This window comes from Perna viridis, chromosome 4 (assembly GCF_037379345.1).
Source record: "Perna viridis isolate PV_CMFRI_1.1 ecotype Kerala chromosome 4, ASM3737934v1, whole genome shotgun sequence".
Taxonomy (NCBI): domain Eukaryota; kingdom Metazoa; phylum Mollusca; class Bivalvia; order Mytilida; family Mytilidae; genus Perna; species Perna viridis.
Window position 1 is genome coordinate 28,744,285 of NC_142448.1, and position 17,342 is coordinate 28,761,626.

The following is a 17,342-nucleotide window of genomic DNA, read 5'->3' on the forward strand; positions in this document are numbered from 1 at the left end:
AATCCTGCCTTTTTATTACAAATTTGATCCTAACCCCTATAAAATCAAATGATATTTTACACTTATTGAAGACCTCTTTTGGTGATCTCTGTAAGTATTGACTATTTTTAATTTTTTGTGTGTCTTTCTTGATATTTGTCCTTGCCAGTTCATGTATTTTCGAAGTTGATTTTTCCCATGTATTTACCTCTTTGATATTCCCTTTTCATGTATTTTCAGTTTGCCTTTCTTTCATTCAGATCGATCGTTATAGTGTACACAATGATATAATTCGGACATTACAAGTCTTCCCTAACTGTTAGAAAGCAAAAAAAAATATGCAGTTACGGTTCTCTAAATATTCATTATTGATTATGTTTTACTCATCACTTCTACAATATTGATCGGCAAATGATAAACATAAAGCGAACCAATCGAGTCGACAGACTGAGTGATTTCATAGATTCTTATTCAATGACGAACTATTTTGGTGCAAGTCAATTTCCGGCCTTACAACAAAATCTAAGTCAACCCTACTGACTCCAAGACGAGAATTATCTATGCAGATTTTTTGAAATCTTAATCCCAACGGATTTTAGACTACAAACAATGACTAGTCAAAACGAATAGAAGGAAAGTGAAAAATGAAATCAAAATCATGGAAGACAACCAGTAGAGAAAACATTCTTCTACGTAAACGAAGAGCTGCTCAAGATTGCCAAATCTAGTATTTGAGAAGATGCAATGGGAAATGAATTAAATCTGTCAATAAAGTGGAGATGGACACTCGCGTCGGTCGACAAAACTTTTATTACATTTGACATTTTGATTCTGCCCTTTTTTGTACATATACGTGCTAATGGTGTACTTAATGAACATTAACTAACAGAAAAAGTAACACAATACAAAGTATATTAAATGTGAATTAAAATATTTTATTCAAAAGAAAAAAAAATTACGAACGAAATTCAAACCGGGCACTTGAGTCTATGATTCGTAATCAATTAAACTTATTATTTTCTTCTTATCTATATGTTTGTTCATAAAAGTGAAAATAGAAAAAAATGGTATATTACAATAAAAATCCTTGAACCAAGTATGTAAATTCAAAAAGTTCATGCATTTTATGACATAATTTATAAGATGTTGGTATTAAACATATTTTACGTTTTATATGAACAGCTATTGTTAGTAATACAGTAATTGTAAACGTGAAAAAATTTCTTCAAAATAAATGTTCTTGTTCCTCAATTTTCTCGGAATAAATTGAATACAGGATTTATATTATTTTCTTGTCCAATACCATATCTAATTATTATACAGATAAGAAATGTTTACTTATAGTTACAAGTAAGACTGATGGTTTAAACATACAATTCAAACCCTTTTCTACAAATGCTAGCGCTTTATATCAAAATAAGAAGACAACTTGGACTTTATCACGAGCCTTTAAAAATGTTATCGGAAGTATACTAAAAATAATTACAGCGGAAAATCCGCCCAAGCATGCATTTTAATTATGATGTGTCTTCTTCACGAACTATAACTATCCTGAGATTCGGTCCAAATTTGATAAAGACTAATATAGAAACACTCTTTGTAGCGATTTCTTGATTCTTGTAATATTCAGAGAACATTATCGCTCACAATATATCATAACAAGAATTTAAAAGACGTTTCATTTGAAAAGTTGGAATCGTTTTCATCAGCATCCAAATTTCTAGAAGGAGTCGTAAACTCCATACAATCGACTCCTTTGAAAAGTAGAAAGTTTCCAATGTGATGCCGTATTTTACTTCGCATTCTCAATATTTGTCTTCTCTCATTTAAAGAACACATTCGCGCAAATATTTTCGGAACTAAACAAACGAACGTCGTAGAAGCAGTTTGGGTCACCACAGACAACTGTTGAAATCCGTCAAATCGAGTCAAAATACCAACAGATATATATAAACATAAGAAAATTGTAGTAATCTTTATGATAGCTTTTAAAATCTCGACCCTTTTTGGTCTGTAAGCATTGACAATATGAACGTAAAGTTCGTGTGATATACCTGCCCCTTCAACATCCTTCCGGAAAATTTCCACTTTGCTCTGGTCTCTCAACCGTTTACTCATACGCTTGCAAACCTTCTTTGTTTGGTAAAACAGCAATTCATAAGTTGCATTGATAGAATGGACACTATCATATAAGTACATCGAAACGGTTATTGAAAAAATCAAATAACCTTCAGTGTAGCTTGGATTTGCAAATAGTCCGGTGTAAGTGAAAATGACAATTCTCGATAAAAATATAAAACTGTCTAAGAAAACTATAGAAAACATATAAATTGTGAACGTCAATATAAACAAGCAACCTGGTATAACAGCTATCATGGCAACGCGTCCTCGAGGACCTTTCTCGTTTAGCCAATCGTAGACGTTTCTGACGTAAGCTCTATAAAGAAGTCCAATTGTAAATATGGTTGGAAATCCATAACACAATAATGTACACACTAACTCTATAATACACACAGCAAAGTATGGTAAGAAGATAAGAAGCAAAACAATAGAGCTTTCATTATTTGTAATTTTTCTGCAAACAGTTTTAAAACGAGAGCACTGCAATAAAATTGAATATTTCCAAAATGCGGGGTTAAGAAGTGAGAATATGTTTGCCAGCAGGGTTTTCTGAATTTTTCCATAACCGTTGTTCCTGTTTGTTATTATCTGCCGAGACCCATAATACTCTCTAATGTTTAGGTCCAACGTCAGTATGGATCTCGGACTAGTAGACCTTTCTGGTAATCCAGTCGCTAAAAATTCAGACAAGTACACTGGAAAACAAACCAAAATAAGGAAACTGGCAAGATACATACCAAGTGCAGCATAAGGTCCTCCAAGAAAAATAAGAAAGTTTTTCTTACTTAATTCGTATCCTGCAATCATAGAGAGAAAATTCATCGGTGCTCCTTGTTTTACACTCTCTATTATATAATGTCGATCATGAAGCGAATGAACAGACACTTTGATAAACGTGACTCCAACACTTGTAATAATTGCAATTGAACGAATGATTCGCGACGTAACTACTGGATGAGATTTACAGCACTTCCGAAGAGGAAAAACAAGTATAGAAAACACAGTAACTGTATTATGGTGAATCCATCGTGTATTCCAACTGGTTTTCTGTTGCACTGATGTGGAATTTTTTTGTGTTGGTACCTGACGGTATTGATATTTGTAGTCTGTCGGAAATGGAAGGTGTTTATAAATCGTTGACAGTAGTGAAAATAAAACAAGCATGAAATAGAGATAAAGAACTGATCCAATTACAAATGGACATACCCACCAAACACCATCAAATGTATAGAAGTACCCTGGACACTTTACTCGGAAGTTATGGGCATTAACATCATAAACGTGTTTACAACACCTATAGCCGATTGTTTCGATCGGACAAATGACGTGAAGACAAAGCTGATATAAGAAGCTGTTTTCAACGAATATCCGTTCTTTATAACACCAATAGCTGTAATTATATTCATCTAATGAATTAGCAAGGTCATTGGTAAAATTTTCGAAGGCTAATGCTAGCCTCATTGTGGTATTTTCGGCACCAATCACAACATCACACTTTCCTTGGACAGTCAGGTTAACTTTTAAAGGCATAGACGTTTGAGCTTTTAGCATTCCTAATGACAATGTTCCATACTCTGGAGGCCACGTTAAGTACTGTCTACCACCATAGTTTCCTTCAACTCCACGGAAAGTCCACAACCACTTAGTAGGTTGAATGACACATCTTGTATAATGAATTGCTTCCTTTGAAGACATATTCAAGAACTGTAAGTGAAATTCTACTAACTTGTATTTGAACTTCATTACCTTATAAGTAAAGTACTGCTTACTACTAGGTGTAAACGATATTTTGCACTGTTTATCCAAAGTACGCCGATGGTCGTACGGCATTAGTTCATTATAACGACTGCACGCAATTCCTTCGGATGAATTGGCGATATCAGACATGTTGCCATTATCTGCCATAATGAAATCAGCACAGATTGACTGACATAAAGTCAAGAGTATATGCATAAATGTTATGATTATGGTTTTGTTAGCCATTTCCGAAGTAGTGTTTTACTTTCATATATCAACTAACTTCAATGTTCTGTCAGTTTCTGGATCATACAAGTGAATACAAAGTACAGGAATTTCCACAAACTTTTTAAAAATCTCTCTAGCTGAAACGCTGTATTAGGTAATACCACATTTATTGACCCTCCATGCTCTGTTTAACGGAGTATACGAACTTATTACAAAATACGGAAGATTTTCCACAAACCGAAACTAAAGTAATAGAAATCACGATCTCATTAAAAGCTGTTTAAATACAGCAATAGAATCCTTCGAAACTAGGCAGTCCCTTTTACGAAAATCACTGCAAAGAATTGATGTGTTGTATAGTAACGGATATTCAACAATGTATGTACTACTTTCCTTTTAAAAGAGTATTCATATTCAAATGATTTATTAAATAAGACCTTTGAAATGTCATGCTTAGTTCGTCGATCAATTTTTCTAAAGTATTTTTGCGATCACATAGCTTCTACACAGGAAGTACATTGCAATTAAAATTTAAAAACTTCCCAAAGTTTAACATAGATAGGAAATTTATTTCCGACCTTAAAAAAATTGTTTTAGATAAGTGGTAAGAATATTTTGGATGTTTAAAACAGTGATACATGTATATAAATAGCTTGTTAGCTGTCTAACTATCAATAATTTAAATATGGAAAAACCTAAGTCATACACCTGGACACTTATACCAAAATATCCCAGGTAAAATAACTGAACTATATTTTGAATGTGATCAGACAATCTTAAACCTTAATTATGAATGTAGCAGCCTGTATATTCAGAGTAATATTACTTTTTTTTGGATTTGTGGATTCCGCTAATTACCTGAATGTATTCAGAAGGTCAACTGCAGCCACAGAAAAGAAGCTCACGCATTGTAAAGCTGTCCTCGAAGAGCGATCGAATATATCCTGCAATGACTACAATGTCCTCCATCCAGACCAGGACAAACATTCACTGGATAAAGAGTGTTCACTTCACTTTACTACGGCCAGCAAGGAGTATTTCACTTATAAGGTATCCAAGTTTAACTATAGATTTGTTAACTTACAATTCCAACTCTGTAATATGTCCTCTAAAGTGAAGTATACTAAATGCGCTATTCAGCCATTGGAGTGGGTCTGGACTTTTAGTGGATTTGAAGGAGGTGAACAGTATCTTGACTGGCCCGCCGAATTCGAAACTTTATCAATGGGCATGCTAAAGAAGTATACGTCCAAACCTCTTCGGGTAAACATAACTATGTATGGACATTGTGACATTGTTATTGGACAACGGAATACCACAGAGAGATTCGCTCTAGCGTTTGCTGATTTTATACATGATCTTGGTATGATGAAGGATGAATACAATTACAGCTTTTGGTGTTACAAAACTAGAATTTTTATTCAAAGTTTTTTCTTGTACAAACTGTGCAAAGAAGTTATTTGTCCACTAGAAACAATCGGATACAAATGTTGTAAGCAGTTTTTTGATGTGAATAAACATAAAATGACTCTTCAGTGTCCAGCAGATTCATTCAAATTCGGGAGTGTTTGGTGGATATGCCCGTTTGTCATTGGAGTTACTTTATTCTTATATTTTGCTCTAATGTTGACTTGGATGTTGTCTTATATCTATAAACATTTAGATTCTAGTGAGCAAGATAATGCGTTTATGGACGTAAAGACTTTTGGTACCGAGGGAAACATTCAAAACGAAGAGACACCGTTACTCAGACACCCGGATGTGCTATTGAATGAATGGATTAACCACAACCCAGTTACAGTTCTTTCTATAATTGCAAGTCCATTTCGGAGGTGTTGCTTAATTCACCCGATTGCAACAGCGAGATTTATTCGATGTCTACTGGCTATTTCGAGTCTTGGTATAATATTTATCAAAGTATTTGTGCATTACATTAACCACAGGGATTTTATCATTTCTAGTGTCAAACAAGGGGCACCTAAAGATTTTCTTTCTTTGATAGCTGGATTTGAGCTGAGCAGGAGAAATTTCTTAGTATTTCTCGGAGGACCTTATATAGCCCTTTCGGCATACATATGTTGCTTTCTACTTTTTATGACATTTCCTCGAGATTATGCAACTTTTATCGTTAAAGGATTACCCTCTAGTAATTCGAAACCTACATCTCCGTTATTTCTAGATTTGCGTCACAGAGAAAGATTTGGCGTCAAACGTATTCTCTGCACGAAACAGTCGGGTTATGCGAAACTGTATAGTACTATGCTTGCCAACATTTTTTCATTGTTGAATCCAAGTTTTTGGGGATTTATACTGGCTCTTCAAATGGAACGTTTGAAGTTCTTTATTAGAAAGTTTGACAGAGGAATTTTACCGGGAGTCTTAATAATGTTTGTCGCTTTGTTTTATGTTACAGTTTGTTTATTTGAGTTATTCTTAACTATAATATTATTCGGATTTCCGACATTGTTTGGAATAATAGTTGTATTCAAAGCTTATATTCTGAATACGTACTTCTGGTTGCACGACAAAGGTACAGTCGGGGTCTGCTTACTTATTTTGGTCTTTCCATGTGTAGTGACTATGTTATTATTAACAACTTATATGTTTTCAATTATTTTTGTAGATAGTTTCATATTTATTGCAAAAGTAGCTATTTTCACGTATACGGGTCTTTTTGTGAATCCGAGTTATACTGAAGGGTGGGTCATATTCGGGATAACAATCGTTATGTATTTATACGACAGTATCCATTCTGTTAACGACACTTATGAACAACTTTTCAATCAAACCAAGAAAGTGTGTAAGCGGAAAGACAAAAAGCTAAAACTCGCAAAGCTTCTGCACAGGAAAGAAGTAGAAGGCGCTGCAATACCACGTGATTTATACAAATATGTTATTCGTATGTACAAGCCGATTAGAATCGAAGTTCTCATTTCCGTTGTGAAAATATGTACCATTGTTTTCTTTTTATATATTTCCCTTGGTATTCTAGTAAACTTTGACGGGTTCCAGGAATTAAATATTGTGACGCAAACTGCGACCACTATATTTGTAAGTTTTGTGCCAAAATTTATCAAACAGATGTTTTCTTTGAACGAAAGAAGGAAAATTCTCAGAATAAGACGAAAAGTGAATTATGTTGTGGATAGTTATTTGATTTATAAAGGCATAGATTTGGATGAACATGACATAGGCAATCAAATTTTGATCAATGACTCTTGTGCTTTCTATGACTCTATATAAAAAGTTATGATTATAAAATTGACCTCATTTTTAAATACACACATGCACTGATGTGAATGACCACCAAGATTTTCAAGTCTTTCATTTGTTCTTTGTCTAACTGTGGTACTCGTGACGTCTCGTATCCAATATTTTGTAAACATTTTTATGATTTGTTTAATTTCATTAAATGTGTATGTGTATATGATTTCTATTACCTGTTATGGAATGCAATGATGCGAACTTTTTGGTTCTGTTCAATTTGTAGTTTATGCTGTTCATTATCTGTTCATTACATCTGTTACAGTGAAAACCGCAAAACGGTCTACAGCATCAACATCAAAATCAAACATTATTTGAACCCGTCATGTCAGTTTAAGGAGGTAGTCCTAAGGTAAGGGACGCAATTCTTACATATCATTGGAACGTTTGTATTCAGCATTTGACATTAACCTCATGTAAGTATCAAAGTAACATGGATTGATTTCATTCTGCTTCAAATGAAAGCTTGATAGGCTTTGTTGAAATTGAATATGATACAAACATATTACTAATTTCAAGAGTCATGTCCCTTACCCTAGGTCTACCTCCTTAAATGTATTTTAAGCCTGAGTACACCGAATTACAAGCTTAAAGTACAATAACAATCATATACTAGTATATAGAAAATTTCAATATGCTAACTTGTTTCAGGTAGTAACCTCTCATCAGTAGTATTAGAATCAAATATAGGCAGATCTAAATCTAAAAAAAACTTTGTATACAAGAAGTACTCAAAACCCAAATTATCGAAATAGGAATCAAATTCCATCATCGAGAGGTTCTACCGTGTACAATACAAGGGATGAAGCGTCAGTGTTTCAGGTATTTTGTAAATACTCTACAGTCCAAAAGGGGTTCGTTTTAATCAGGTGACACTGTAATAAATCATCAGTAAAAATATAGCTCGTCGATTTAAAGAAAGAACGACAAAATAAAACCACACATAATGTTGTCCGCGTTTAACTTAATGAACATGTGAAGATCTTTTTTTTTATCAATGAAAAACATTTCCTTGTACATGTTACAGTTAAAGTGAGAAAAGGTGTTGTAACTATTTCTTATCAAAAGAAACATTCACCCTAATCATATAATTATATCAATCCAAAATGAATAATATTTGAAATTTAAGTACACACTTAATGTTGAATGAGGAACACTTTTGAAGAAAGAATTGTGGGAACGTTTAGACTCACTTAATTATAAATACTTCAGGAAAACAAAGAAGTGTCATTTTGGCCTAGTAACTTACATGTTAGGGCAAAACTCTGATATTGCTTGAAGACTTTAAATATATAAACAAAAAATGTATCAGTACTTTTCCATTGTTGCTCGAGTTGAGTTTATCATTTAAGATTAAGGATAACATGCATAGTAACCCTCAAAACCTTTAAAATATACAAATAATAGAAAATTTTCGTCGCAAATTTGATGATTATTCTTCCTATAATGTGATGAAAATATTTTTACAGAAAGTGTATGTCAGTCTATGTGGTCATATTTTGTTGTTCATATTCTCTTGTTCATAATTCTTAGAGAACCTAAAAATGTGAACAAATTGAATAATTGAGGTATTTTTATGTTAATCAAACGTTTGAAGTATAATATGACATGAAATGCTTATTATTGCATATATGAAATGAAACTATTACCTTAAATACAGAATGGCTCATTTAAATTTCTTGAAATGTGATCAACTGAATCATTTTATGACCTAATAAAACAATTCGATTGATTTTAATCATGCTTATATTCAACTATTGGTTTTGGCGAAAATTTCACGACTTTAAGAATTCAACAAAATCAAATTGCCAACGAACAAATTGTATGTTGAGAAATGAAATAAATATATTAAAATTCAAATTCGGGCAATTGCAACCATCATAGTTTGTAAAGTCACCAAAGGGCTACCAGTAGGATGATTGATAAATTCTGCCAACACACAATCTTTTTTGAAGACACGCATTCTACGGTAAGTCATGACGCTTTGTGGTTACTTATGATACTGTTCTATCTGAAAAAGAAACCAAACAGCAGAAAAAGGTATCGAAATAAAGGGTTTTTGGTGGGAGGGATTTCGATTGTATCCTTTTCAATATCGCCTGAATATTGCTGAAAAATTGCTGCTCGGGCGTTAAACCCCAACAATCAATCAATCAATCAATCAATCAATCAATCAATCAATCAATCAATCAATCTTTCCAATATCAAACTGCGAATGATGAACTAATAACATTCCTTTATAAACACAATATGATTTCTTTGAAAGCGGGAAAAGTATATGCCTTTGCACGGACATAAAAGCGCGCAATCGCTTATACCGTTTAAAATTCTTTTGAATGTCGGTTAGGTATTTAAAAAATTCAACTAAATGAATAGATATAAACGATAACAAATTGTATTGATGCAATAAACGAATTTAAAGGTCGATTCATTAAATTTAGTTACTTCAGTTGAATATGCTATGTTTTTTTTTCAATTGTAGAAGTGTAGATTGATACACCTTCAAATTTTTTAACGATATAAGATACAGAAAATACGACACTTTCAAGAAATCAGATGATTGTGAATATCAATTGTATCTTGGAACCGGATGAAAAACCATAAAAAAGTGCATCTGGTTCCTGCTCTGAATTTTTAGTGGAGTCCGGTTTGCGCATATACTTTTATATCTAGACGCGTTTTTGTTTTTGTTTTGTTTTTTGTTTTATCTTTTTTTTATGTGTGTTTCTATTTGTTTTGTTTGAATACGGTTGTTACCCTAGTTCTATTAATTTCCTTTTGACCTAAAGCACAACAGTACTAGTCATAAACTATTAAATATCTCAACTTCGTCTTTGTAGAATGATGTACCTTTAAAATCATTAAAAGATGTTAAAAGGTACACAAAGTATTAGTCTATATTTTTAAGAACTGCATGCGCGTTGTCACGTCATTTAGATCCTAACTTGATTTAGATCTATAACATTGCAGTTCATTCTATTTGGTTATTGCTGTTTGTACGGCAGTTCTAAAATTGTTTGTTTGAAATAAAGTAATAGAGCGGAATTATGTGGCTATAATAATACCGGGATCATTAAAAATTGTATACCACAATTTTAAGAACTAAAAAGTACACAGAGAAGCGATCAACTGGAATCCGACTGAAATCAGGTATGAACACAAGTGCTTTGGGAAGGTGACCAGGTCACGCCTCCTTCTAGAGTACTACCGCGCTGTCCGTTTAAGGTTAAGTCAGTCGAAATAGAACTATGCGTAATGACAGCAGTTTTCCATATTGGAAACGGACATTCCATATTTGTCAATCTGGTCTTGATTACAAACGTATGATATTTTACATGACAACTTTGTTCTCTTAAATACAATGAATCAGATGCTCTGTTCTTACTAGCTTTTGCGTACGCCGCTGGACCCTGTCTGGAATATCCATATAATGGCAGGAAGCTCTAGTAAAGATGAAATCTCTTCTTTCGGCAGCAACTTGAATACAACTACGCAGGAAAGGTTTGTTTTGTCTTTGATTTGCAGCTCATTTGGGTATTGAAATAGAGATGGTCACTTAAGGAGGTAGACCTAGGGTAAGGGACATTACTCATGAAATCAGTGATATGTTTGTAACATATATCCAATTTTACCAAAGCCTCAAGCTTTCATTTGAAACAGAATGAAATCAGTCCAAGTTAATTAGATGCTTGCATAAGATTGATGTGAAATGCTGAATACAAACGTTCCAATGATTTGTAAGAGTTGTGTCCCTTACTCTAGGTCTACCTCCTTAATCTAGGATTATTTAGTTGTGGAACATCCCCTATATTCAGTTCACTGTTCTACTCTGCGTTCCTTTTGGAGAAGTAGGTTTCGAAAGAAGTCTGCTTAAAATATCAACAAGAAGAGGTGCACAATATTTGCGCTAATGAATTTGACAAAATGCACAAATATGTTTTCATTCATTACAGTAATTGTTTTCAAATTCAGAATTATTTTTCACAAAGGAAGACAGATCTCGCTGTACAACACATTGTAAAAGGGCGTTTAATGGAAATATCAGTCCAGCTTTAGGCTTTGGGTGCCGAAAGGAGTGATAAAATGGAAAATTTATATTTTTTGTTGATAGGAAAAATGTTGAAACCACAAATATGTGAATATGTTGAGGAAAACAAATCATGTCCCTGATTGAGCCCGAATTGCCGAAAAAAATGTTGGCCTTCAATCTTGATCAAAACTCTTTATCTAAGCCACCTCACACCTAATTTGAAGATTTTTTGCCTTGTATGTTGTTTAAACATTTTTGGCCAGTGGTTATAGCAAATATACATGTGTCTTTTGTTACTAAATATTGCATATAAATGTATGTGTTAAAAGTGGTAACTTGTTCACTTTCACATTATTTTTAAAATATTCAATCAAACAGGAAAGTCAATGATAGTGTCCTCTCAAACGGTACGTGACAAGTAACCCCTGAATGGTTTTTTTCTGTGACGTAACTCGGATTAGACAAAAGCCGTTTTGTTTGATTGAATTGAATAACACGCGCGCGCAGAGCTTATGCGACATATCCTTATATATTTTAATGAAAAGATTGGAAATGCTTCTGACTTTGATTAAACATGTCAGCTTTTTAGTGATTTTTTATATAAAATTCGGTGTTTTCAGTTCAACTTTGAAATAAAAATGGTTTAGTACTAGTTGGTAAATTGATCCACCGTAAACACGACTATACTTAGTTTGTTTTAAAATTTAAATATTGTTTCAAGCCAATATAACAATAGCATAATTGCGATGAATTTATTTGACAAGACTGCTAAGAAGTCATAGCCATCGCCACTATACATCACCTAAAATGCATGATGTCTCCATAGATGGTCTTTCCCTTTTAAACAAATACCTGCAAAACGTATTACATCCGATGTTTATTATCAGGAGTAGACGTAGAAAATGATAGCAGCAATAAAACCTATACTGATTCCACAATCTCCGAAGAAGAGATAGTGAAAAGCCATAATTCTGTACTATCCTCTTTTGGTCTCTCTACCAAAGAAGATGATTGTGATCTACCGTCTATGTTCTGGATTCCTTTACTCCACAAGAATCTACAGAAAGAACGCTACATAGCTAGATCTGCAAAATATGCCACCAAACTCTTTCAAAACTTTTAGTTCTATGCTCACAACTGTCAAAGAGGGTCTCCAGTCCTACCACGACACTTGTTACTCCCGTATTGGTATTAAATTCATTGTGGATCCTGAAAAATTCAATAGATCTTCTAGAAACCCTCAATTCAAGATTATTATCAGCAGCATTAAAGAGTAATCAAGGGAACCAAGATTCAGGCGGAAATTAAAAGAATGTAATCCAGTGACAAAGACCAGACATGGAAAACAGACAAACACAACAAAGAATACAGAATAACCAAAATAATACATACAAAGTAACAAAAGTAAATGAGCAACTCCGACTCCACTAAAATCTGGGAGCATAGACCAGATCCACCGGTAGGGTAATCTTCCTCTGCTTTTCTAAAAATACCTGCCAAGATGCTCATAAAAAGTCAAGTCCGGGGTAGACGAAAGAGGAAAGGAAAATTAAGACACGTTGAACAATCCGTTTTACTGGTACGTATGAATACACTGTAGCAATCCACGAGTTCATGTTGACGACTTCCGAGTTTCCTATTTACTTTTGGGACTTTGTATGTATTTTGTGGTTGTTTTATTTTCTTTGTAATATGTGTTTGTTTTCCATGTTCTTTGTCCCTGGATTACTTCCGATAGAATCTTGGTTCCCTTGATTACTCTTAAATTTGTTTGCTTTATCGGTCTTTCATAGTTGTGATTTTAATGCATGAGATTGCTTGTTGATGTGCTTTAAAGAGATACCAAATCATTAAGAACGTTATTTCAGCTTTCGATGACTGGCCGATATGATATCGCCGATATATCGTTTATATATCATTTATTATTTATCATTATCGGCAAGTTAGTGGTTAGGGATATTTCATCATAAAAATAGTCCTACATTTTTTTTCAGGGCACGAAAGTTATGACAAGTGCTTAGCACTTCCGAGTTATTAAATCCCACTTAATCAATCGGAAAACAATAAGTGCATCACATGTTACTTGTAACATGAATCTTCTTTTTTCCTTTGATCTTTTTATGGAATAACATAGAGACGACAAGCATGTACCAAAATGTATGCTCTAAATTGAAGCAACCAAATAATATTGCATGAAAGGTCACATGGGCCTATATAATGCAATGAGGAAACAGCCATGAAATAACCAAAACACTAAAACCAATATTGCATGGGTAAGCTCCGCCCCTTTGGGAAAAGATTACCCTACAAAAAAGCACACATACAAATGTCAATTTTATTAGGTTTCATATAATAAAATACAAATCTTTAAATCTCTGCAGGTTTTCTTTGCCAGACAGAGAACAAAAAATATAATGTCTACTCATTAATTTAAAGATAGAACCGAAAAAATAAACATTTCTTTACTTTTGAAACATATTAGCAAAAAAAAACAAAAAAAAAACAACAAAATAAATAGATTTTTTTACATTTGGGCCAAAAAAGGGGGTCCATGCCCCGAATAGTTGTGTTTAAAAGCCTTCAAAAGACAATTAGCGTAAATCAGTCTAATTCAATTTAAAAATACACACCTGAGAGAGAACCAAAGCATCGCTTTCTACATTTTCAATGTCAAGCCAATCTGGTAGAGAGAATGCGTCTGCCATACTGCCTACTGTGCGGGTTATTAGATTTTCCCGTCAAACGTTATTTTTTTCTGCACGGACTGTCATGGGCGTGTCATTCATGTTACAAATCATTTATAGCAACGCCTTCCTCGTTAAACAAATAAACTTCTCACGCTGAGCGTTCGAAAGTTTATTTGTCTAACTCGGAATACTATGCTATAAATATAACTAACACACTCTAAGGAAATGATTTAAAAGGAAGTCTATCTTCAACTCTGTACTGAGATCTTTTCGCTCCATGAACTAATTAAGTACTTAAGATAAAAGAAAGAATTTAATTTATTCAAAATATGAACGCTAAAGATAGAAGGAATAACGAAAGAACAAATAAATTATACAGAGCAGAGCTAGGAATGTTCTAAACACAAAAATACAATTCTAATAATATAGCAAATTTCGGAATGTTGTAAATGTGTTTCATGGAGGAACTTTTAATCAGCAACAATTAAGATAAAAAAAAAATAAAGCATTAACAAGAAGTACTCAAATTCAAAATAATCGGAATAGGAAGCCATATCCAGAACAACAGCCTTAGACAAATAACTCGCCTTTGTCTGTCATTCTTATTCAATAATTAAATATGAACATTTTCAAAAGATGCATTTGTATATTCGATTTGACACCAGATAAAAATTCTCCACGTCAATATTAAAATTCCGCTATGAAATTCTTTCCCTACATGTATGTCATAATTTTTTATTTTTGGTTTAATTTTTTCTGTCCCCTTTTTAATGTTAAGTGCTGTTTTAGGGCTTTTCCCTAACAAAGCATCTATCTTAACAACATCTTGAGGTAAATTTACCATTGATTAATCCGTAATAAACTACTTACCATAATTATTACACATATAACCACGTTCTGTTCTAAAATGTAAAAAAAGAATGATAACTTTGGTTGTAACATTTCTGTTGGCTTTTGTAACAGGCAATGTAAACTGTTTTTCTGGAATGTTTTACGGCTTTGATGGGTATCCTGATGGAAACTATCGACACTACAATCACAGAATAAGGTCATGCCCGAAAGGAAGTACAGAATCTTGTTTAAACTGTGAATGCTATGGTAGTTCTTGTGGAATCGGCAGGGAACAACGAATCCTTAGCAAGTACTACAGTGGACTTTTCAGTAATGATCGACTTAAGTATATAAAAAGAAAAATTAAAAGGCTTCATGGGAGTAAGTATGAAAGCTATTATCAAAAGCAGTATGGACCAGAGTTGTTTACTAACTTGGACAAAACGAATTGTTCCTCAACAACTACTACTGAAGTGCCCATTACGACTTCCCCAGTATCGTCAACAGAGAAAGCTTCAAGACCAATAATAGATGACTGTTGTAAAACGTAAGTTACAAGTTACAACTGATGTGTAATTTTTTGCTATGTAGAGTGTCGAAGTTCATGATCTTTATTTTCATAATAGCAGTTTAGTATATAACGAATATATCTACTTTTAAAATATCGCAATCGATTCGTCTTAATGCGGACAAATTGTGCATTACTTAACCGAGTATTTCTGTCACTTGTGAAAATATTTTACGATGAAAAATATTTGCATTTTCATGCTAAGCATATACGTATTTGGAATAATGCTTGTATTTGGAATAAAAGTTTGTCCCACGCTTTTGGCATGCATGAATGAATATTAATCTAAAGACACAAGAAAACAAGTTATAAACGTACCAATCTATTTATACAAATAACGACAAACTCTTTAAAACAAATATCATATATAAATTGAAAGATTGAGTGATTGTAGTTTTGCGTTTTATGACAGATACGTCACGCGTTTCAAGACGAAAACGTTTGATCAACCAAACAAACCCAACTTTGTACTTTTTAAGGGCTAGCTCACAGACCATCTTCCCAGAGGTAGGCATGTCACCCTACAGTATTCTGACTTCGAACCAACCAGTCGCCACTTCATATCCTATGTGCCACGGGCTTGGCAGTAAAGTAGGCGCCTACCGATTTCAAAGTATCTGGAAAACTCAGTTGAGCATATATTGATATAAGAACGATTTAAATAATTGACACACATATATTTTTAACACAATCAATGAGAAATAAATCTATTTGACTTTCCCAAGGGTGCTAACGATAACACTACCAATCGATAACACAGTAATCCACAATGGCGCCGTGAGAACATTGGTTACAGTAGAAAGCAGTCAAAATCTGCCCTTCCACTTACAGAGTAATCAGTACAGAGTTGAAGGAGTGTGCCAGTAAGTCTGAATGTCTCAGCGTATATTATTGGTTCATAAATTCAGTGAGCTTCATATTTAAGTCCTTTTGATTTAAAAGAGCGTTTTTGGAGAAATAAGGTTAAAATACAAATAATGGGCATACTTTAAGATAAAGGTCCGACATACTTCAACTTTTAAAAAGTAATGAACAACAAAGAGAAACAATATCATAGATAATAAAAAAAAACCATTTTGTTATCTTTTTATTTTTCTAACAGGAAATTATAAGTCCGGGTTTTTAATTTATCAATATTATAATAAAACAAATGTTTCTTCACAATTACTGTATAATTATTTGTATGTATACCTATATTTTGTAAATCGTATTATGCGCATAATGGTCTTAACCAATTATTGTAATTGTGTGTTTAAACCAATATTTAGTATTTATTTAGTACAAAACATCCTGGATATGATGAATAATGCACATTCGCTAACTATGAAAGAAACCTGCGATTATATTTTGGATTTGACGACGGTCTTGAGTTAATGGTTTAAATACTTTCAGAAACTTAAAAAAAACCCCTCTTTTTTGTAATTCAGATCGCCAACATCGTCATGTGGAGAGCTTAATAGAGGTGTATGTAGACAAGAGTATGGAATTACAGAGGTTCTTGTACATGACGATATCGATCCATCTTCTTTTGAATTTATCCCTATCCATACAAGGATGTATTGCCGTTGTGTCTTTCCAGGAGAACTTTTGACGCCTTTGCCCCTTGATACGAATAATAATCATTGAAGATGAGAAGTAATCTTTGCATTAATAAATCGATACCTATATTCGTTGTTGTCGCATAATCTTTGAAAGAAAAGTCTAAAAGATCAGCTTTAGCAATTTTAATTTTACTGTTTTTAGTGATCCGTTCTTTAATTAGTTGCCTCTTTCTTTGTATTTGCTGTAATCTGCCTTGAGTATTGATAGACTCTTTCTTCGTATGTTTTGGTTAACTCTTTCTTGGTTTTGTTTTTGTTATGTTCATACGTATTGGTGATTTTTTTTCTTGGTATTT

At 33.2% G+C, this 17,342-nt stretch overlaps 3 protein-coding genes across 4 annotated transcripts; 2 read left to right on the forward strand and 1 right to left on the reverse strand.

Moving 5' to 3' along the window:
- Window positions 1-660: 660 nt before the first annotated feature.
- On the reverse strand, window positions 661-4,319 carry LOC148619626 (uncharacterized). The gene has a single exon (XM_088579769.1). The coding sequence runs from the start codon at window positions 4,081-4,083 to the stop codon at window positions 1,633-1,635; it is 2,451 nt and encodes an 816-aa protein (XP_088435895.1). The 5' UTR covers window positions 4,084-4,319; the 3' UTR covers window positions 661-1,632.
- Window positions 4,125-7,490, forward strand: LOC148619627 (uncharacterized). The gene is made up of 3 exons (XM_088577046.1): window positions 4,125-4,135; window positions 4,315-4,443; window positions 4,938-7,490. Exons 1-3 carry the CDS (start codon window positions 4,125-4,127, stop codon window positions 7,306-7,308), a joined length of 2,511 nt encoding a protein of 836 aa, XP_088433172.1. The 3' UTR covers window positions 7,309-7,490.
- Window positions 7,491-9,902: 2,412 nt separating this feature from the next.
- LOC148619628 (uncharacterized) lies at window positions 9,903-17,109 on the forward strand. Of its 2 annotated transcripts, XM_088579771.1 has the most exons (4): window positions 9,903-10,830; window positions 15,010-15,424; window positions 16,171-16,308; window positions 16,873-17,109. In XM_088579771.1, exons 2-4 carry the CDS (start codon window positions 15,033-15,035, stop codon window positions 17,069-17,071), a joined length of 729 nt encoding a protein of 242 aa, XP_088435897.1. In that variant the 5' UTR covers window positions 9,903-10,830; window positions 15,010-15,032; the 3' UTR covers window positions 17,072-17,109. The 2 variants fall into 2 exon arrangements, with proteins under 2 accessions (XP_088435897.1, XP_088435896.1); XM_088579770.1 differs by lacking the exon at window positions 9,903-10,830 and having other exon boundaries at window positions 14,489-15,424.
- The last annotated feature ends 233 nt before the right edge of the window (window positions 17,110-17,342 follow it).

Coding starts and splice junctions, on each gene's coding strand:
- LOC148619626 (XM_088579769.1), bottom strand. CDS start 4,083: ATGGCTAACAAAACCATAATCATAACATTTATGCATATACTCTTGACT.
- LOC148619628 (XM_088579770.1), top strand. CDS start 14,967: ATGATAACTTTGGTTGTAACATTTCTGTTGGCTTTTGTAACAGGCAAT. Junction 15,425..16,170: donor ATAGATGACTGTTGTAAAAC/GTAAGTTACAAG, acceptor GACTTTCCCAAG/GGTGCTAACGATAACACTAC. Junction 16,309..16,872: donor AGAGTTGAAGGAGTGTGCCA/GTAAGTCTGAAT, acceptor TTTGTAATTCAG/ATCGCCAACATCGTCATGTG.
- LOC148619627 (XM_088577046.1), top strand. Junction 4,444..4,937: donor AGTAACGGATATTCAACAAT/GTATGTACTACT, acceptor GAATGTATTCAG/AAGGTCAACTGCAGCCACAG.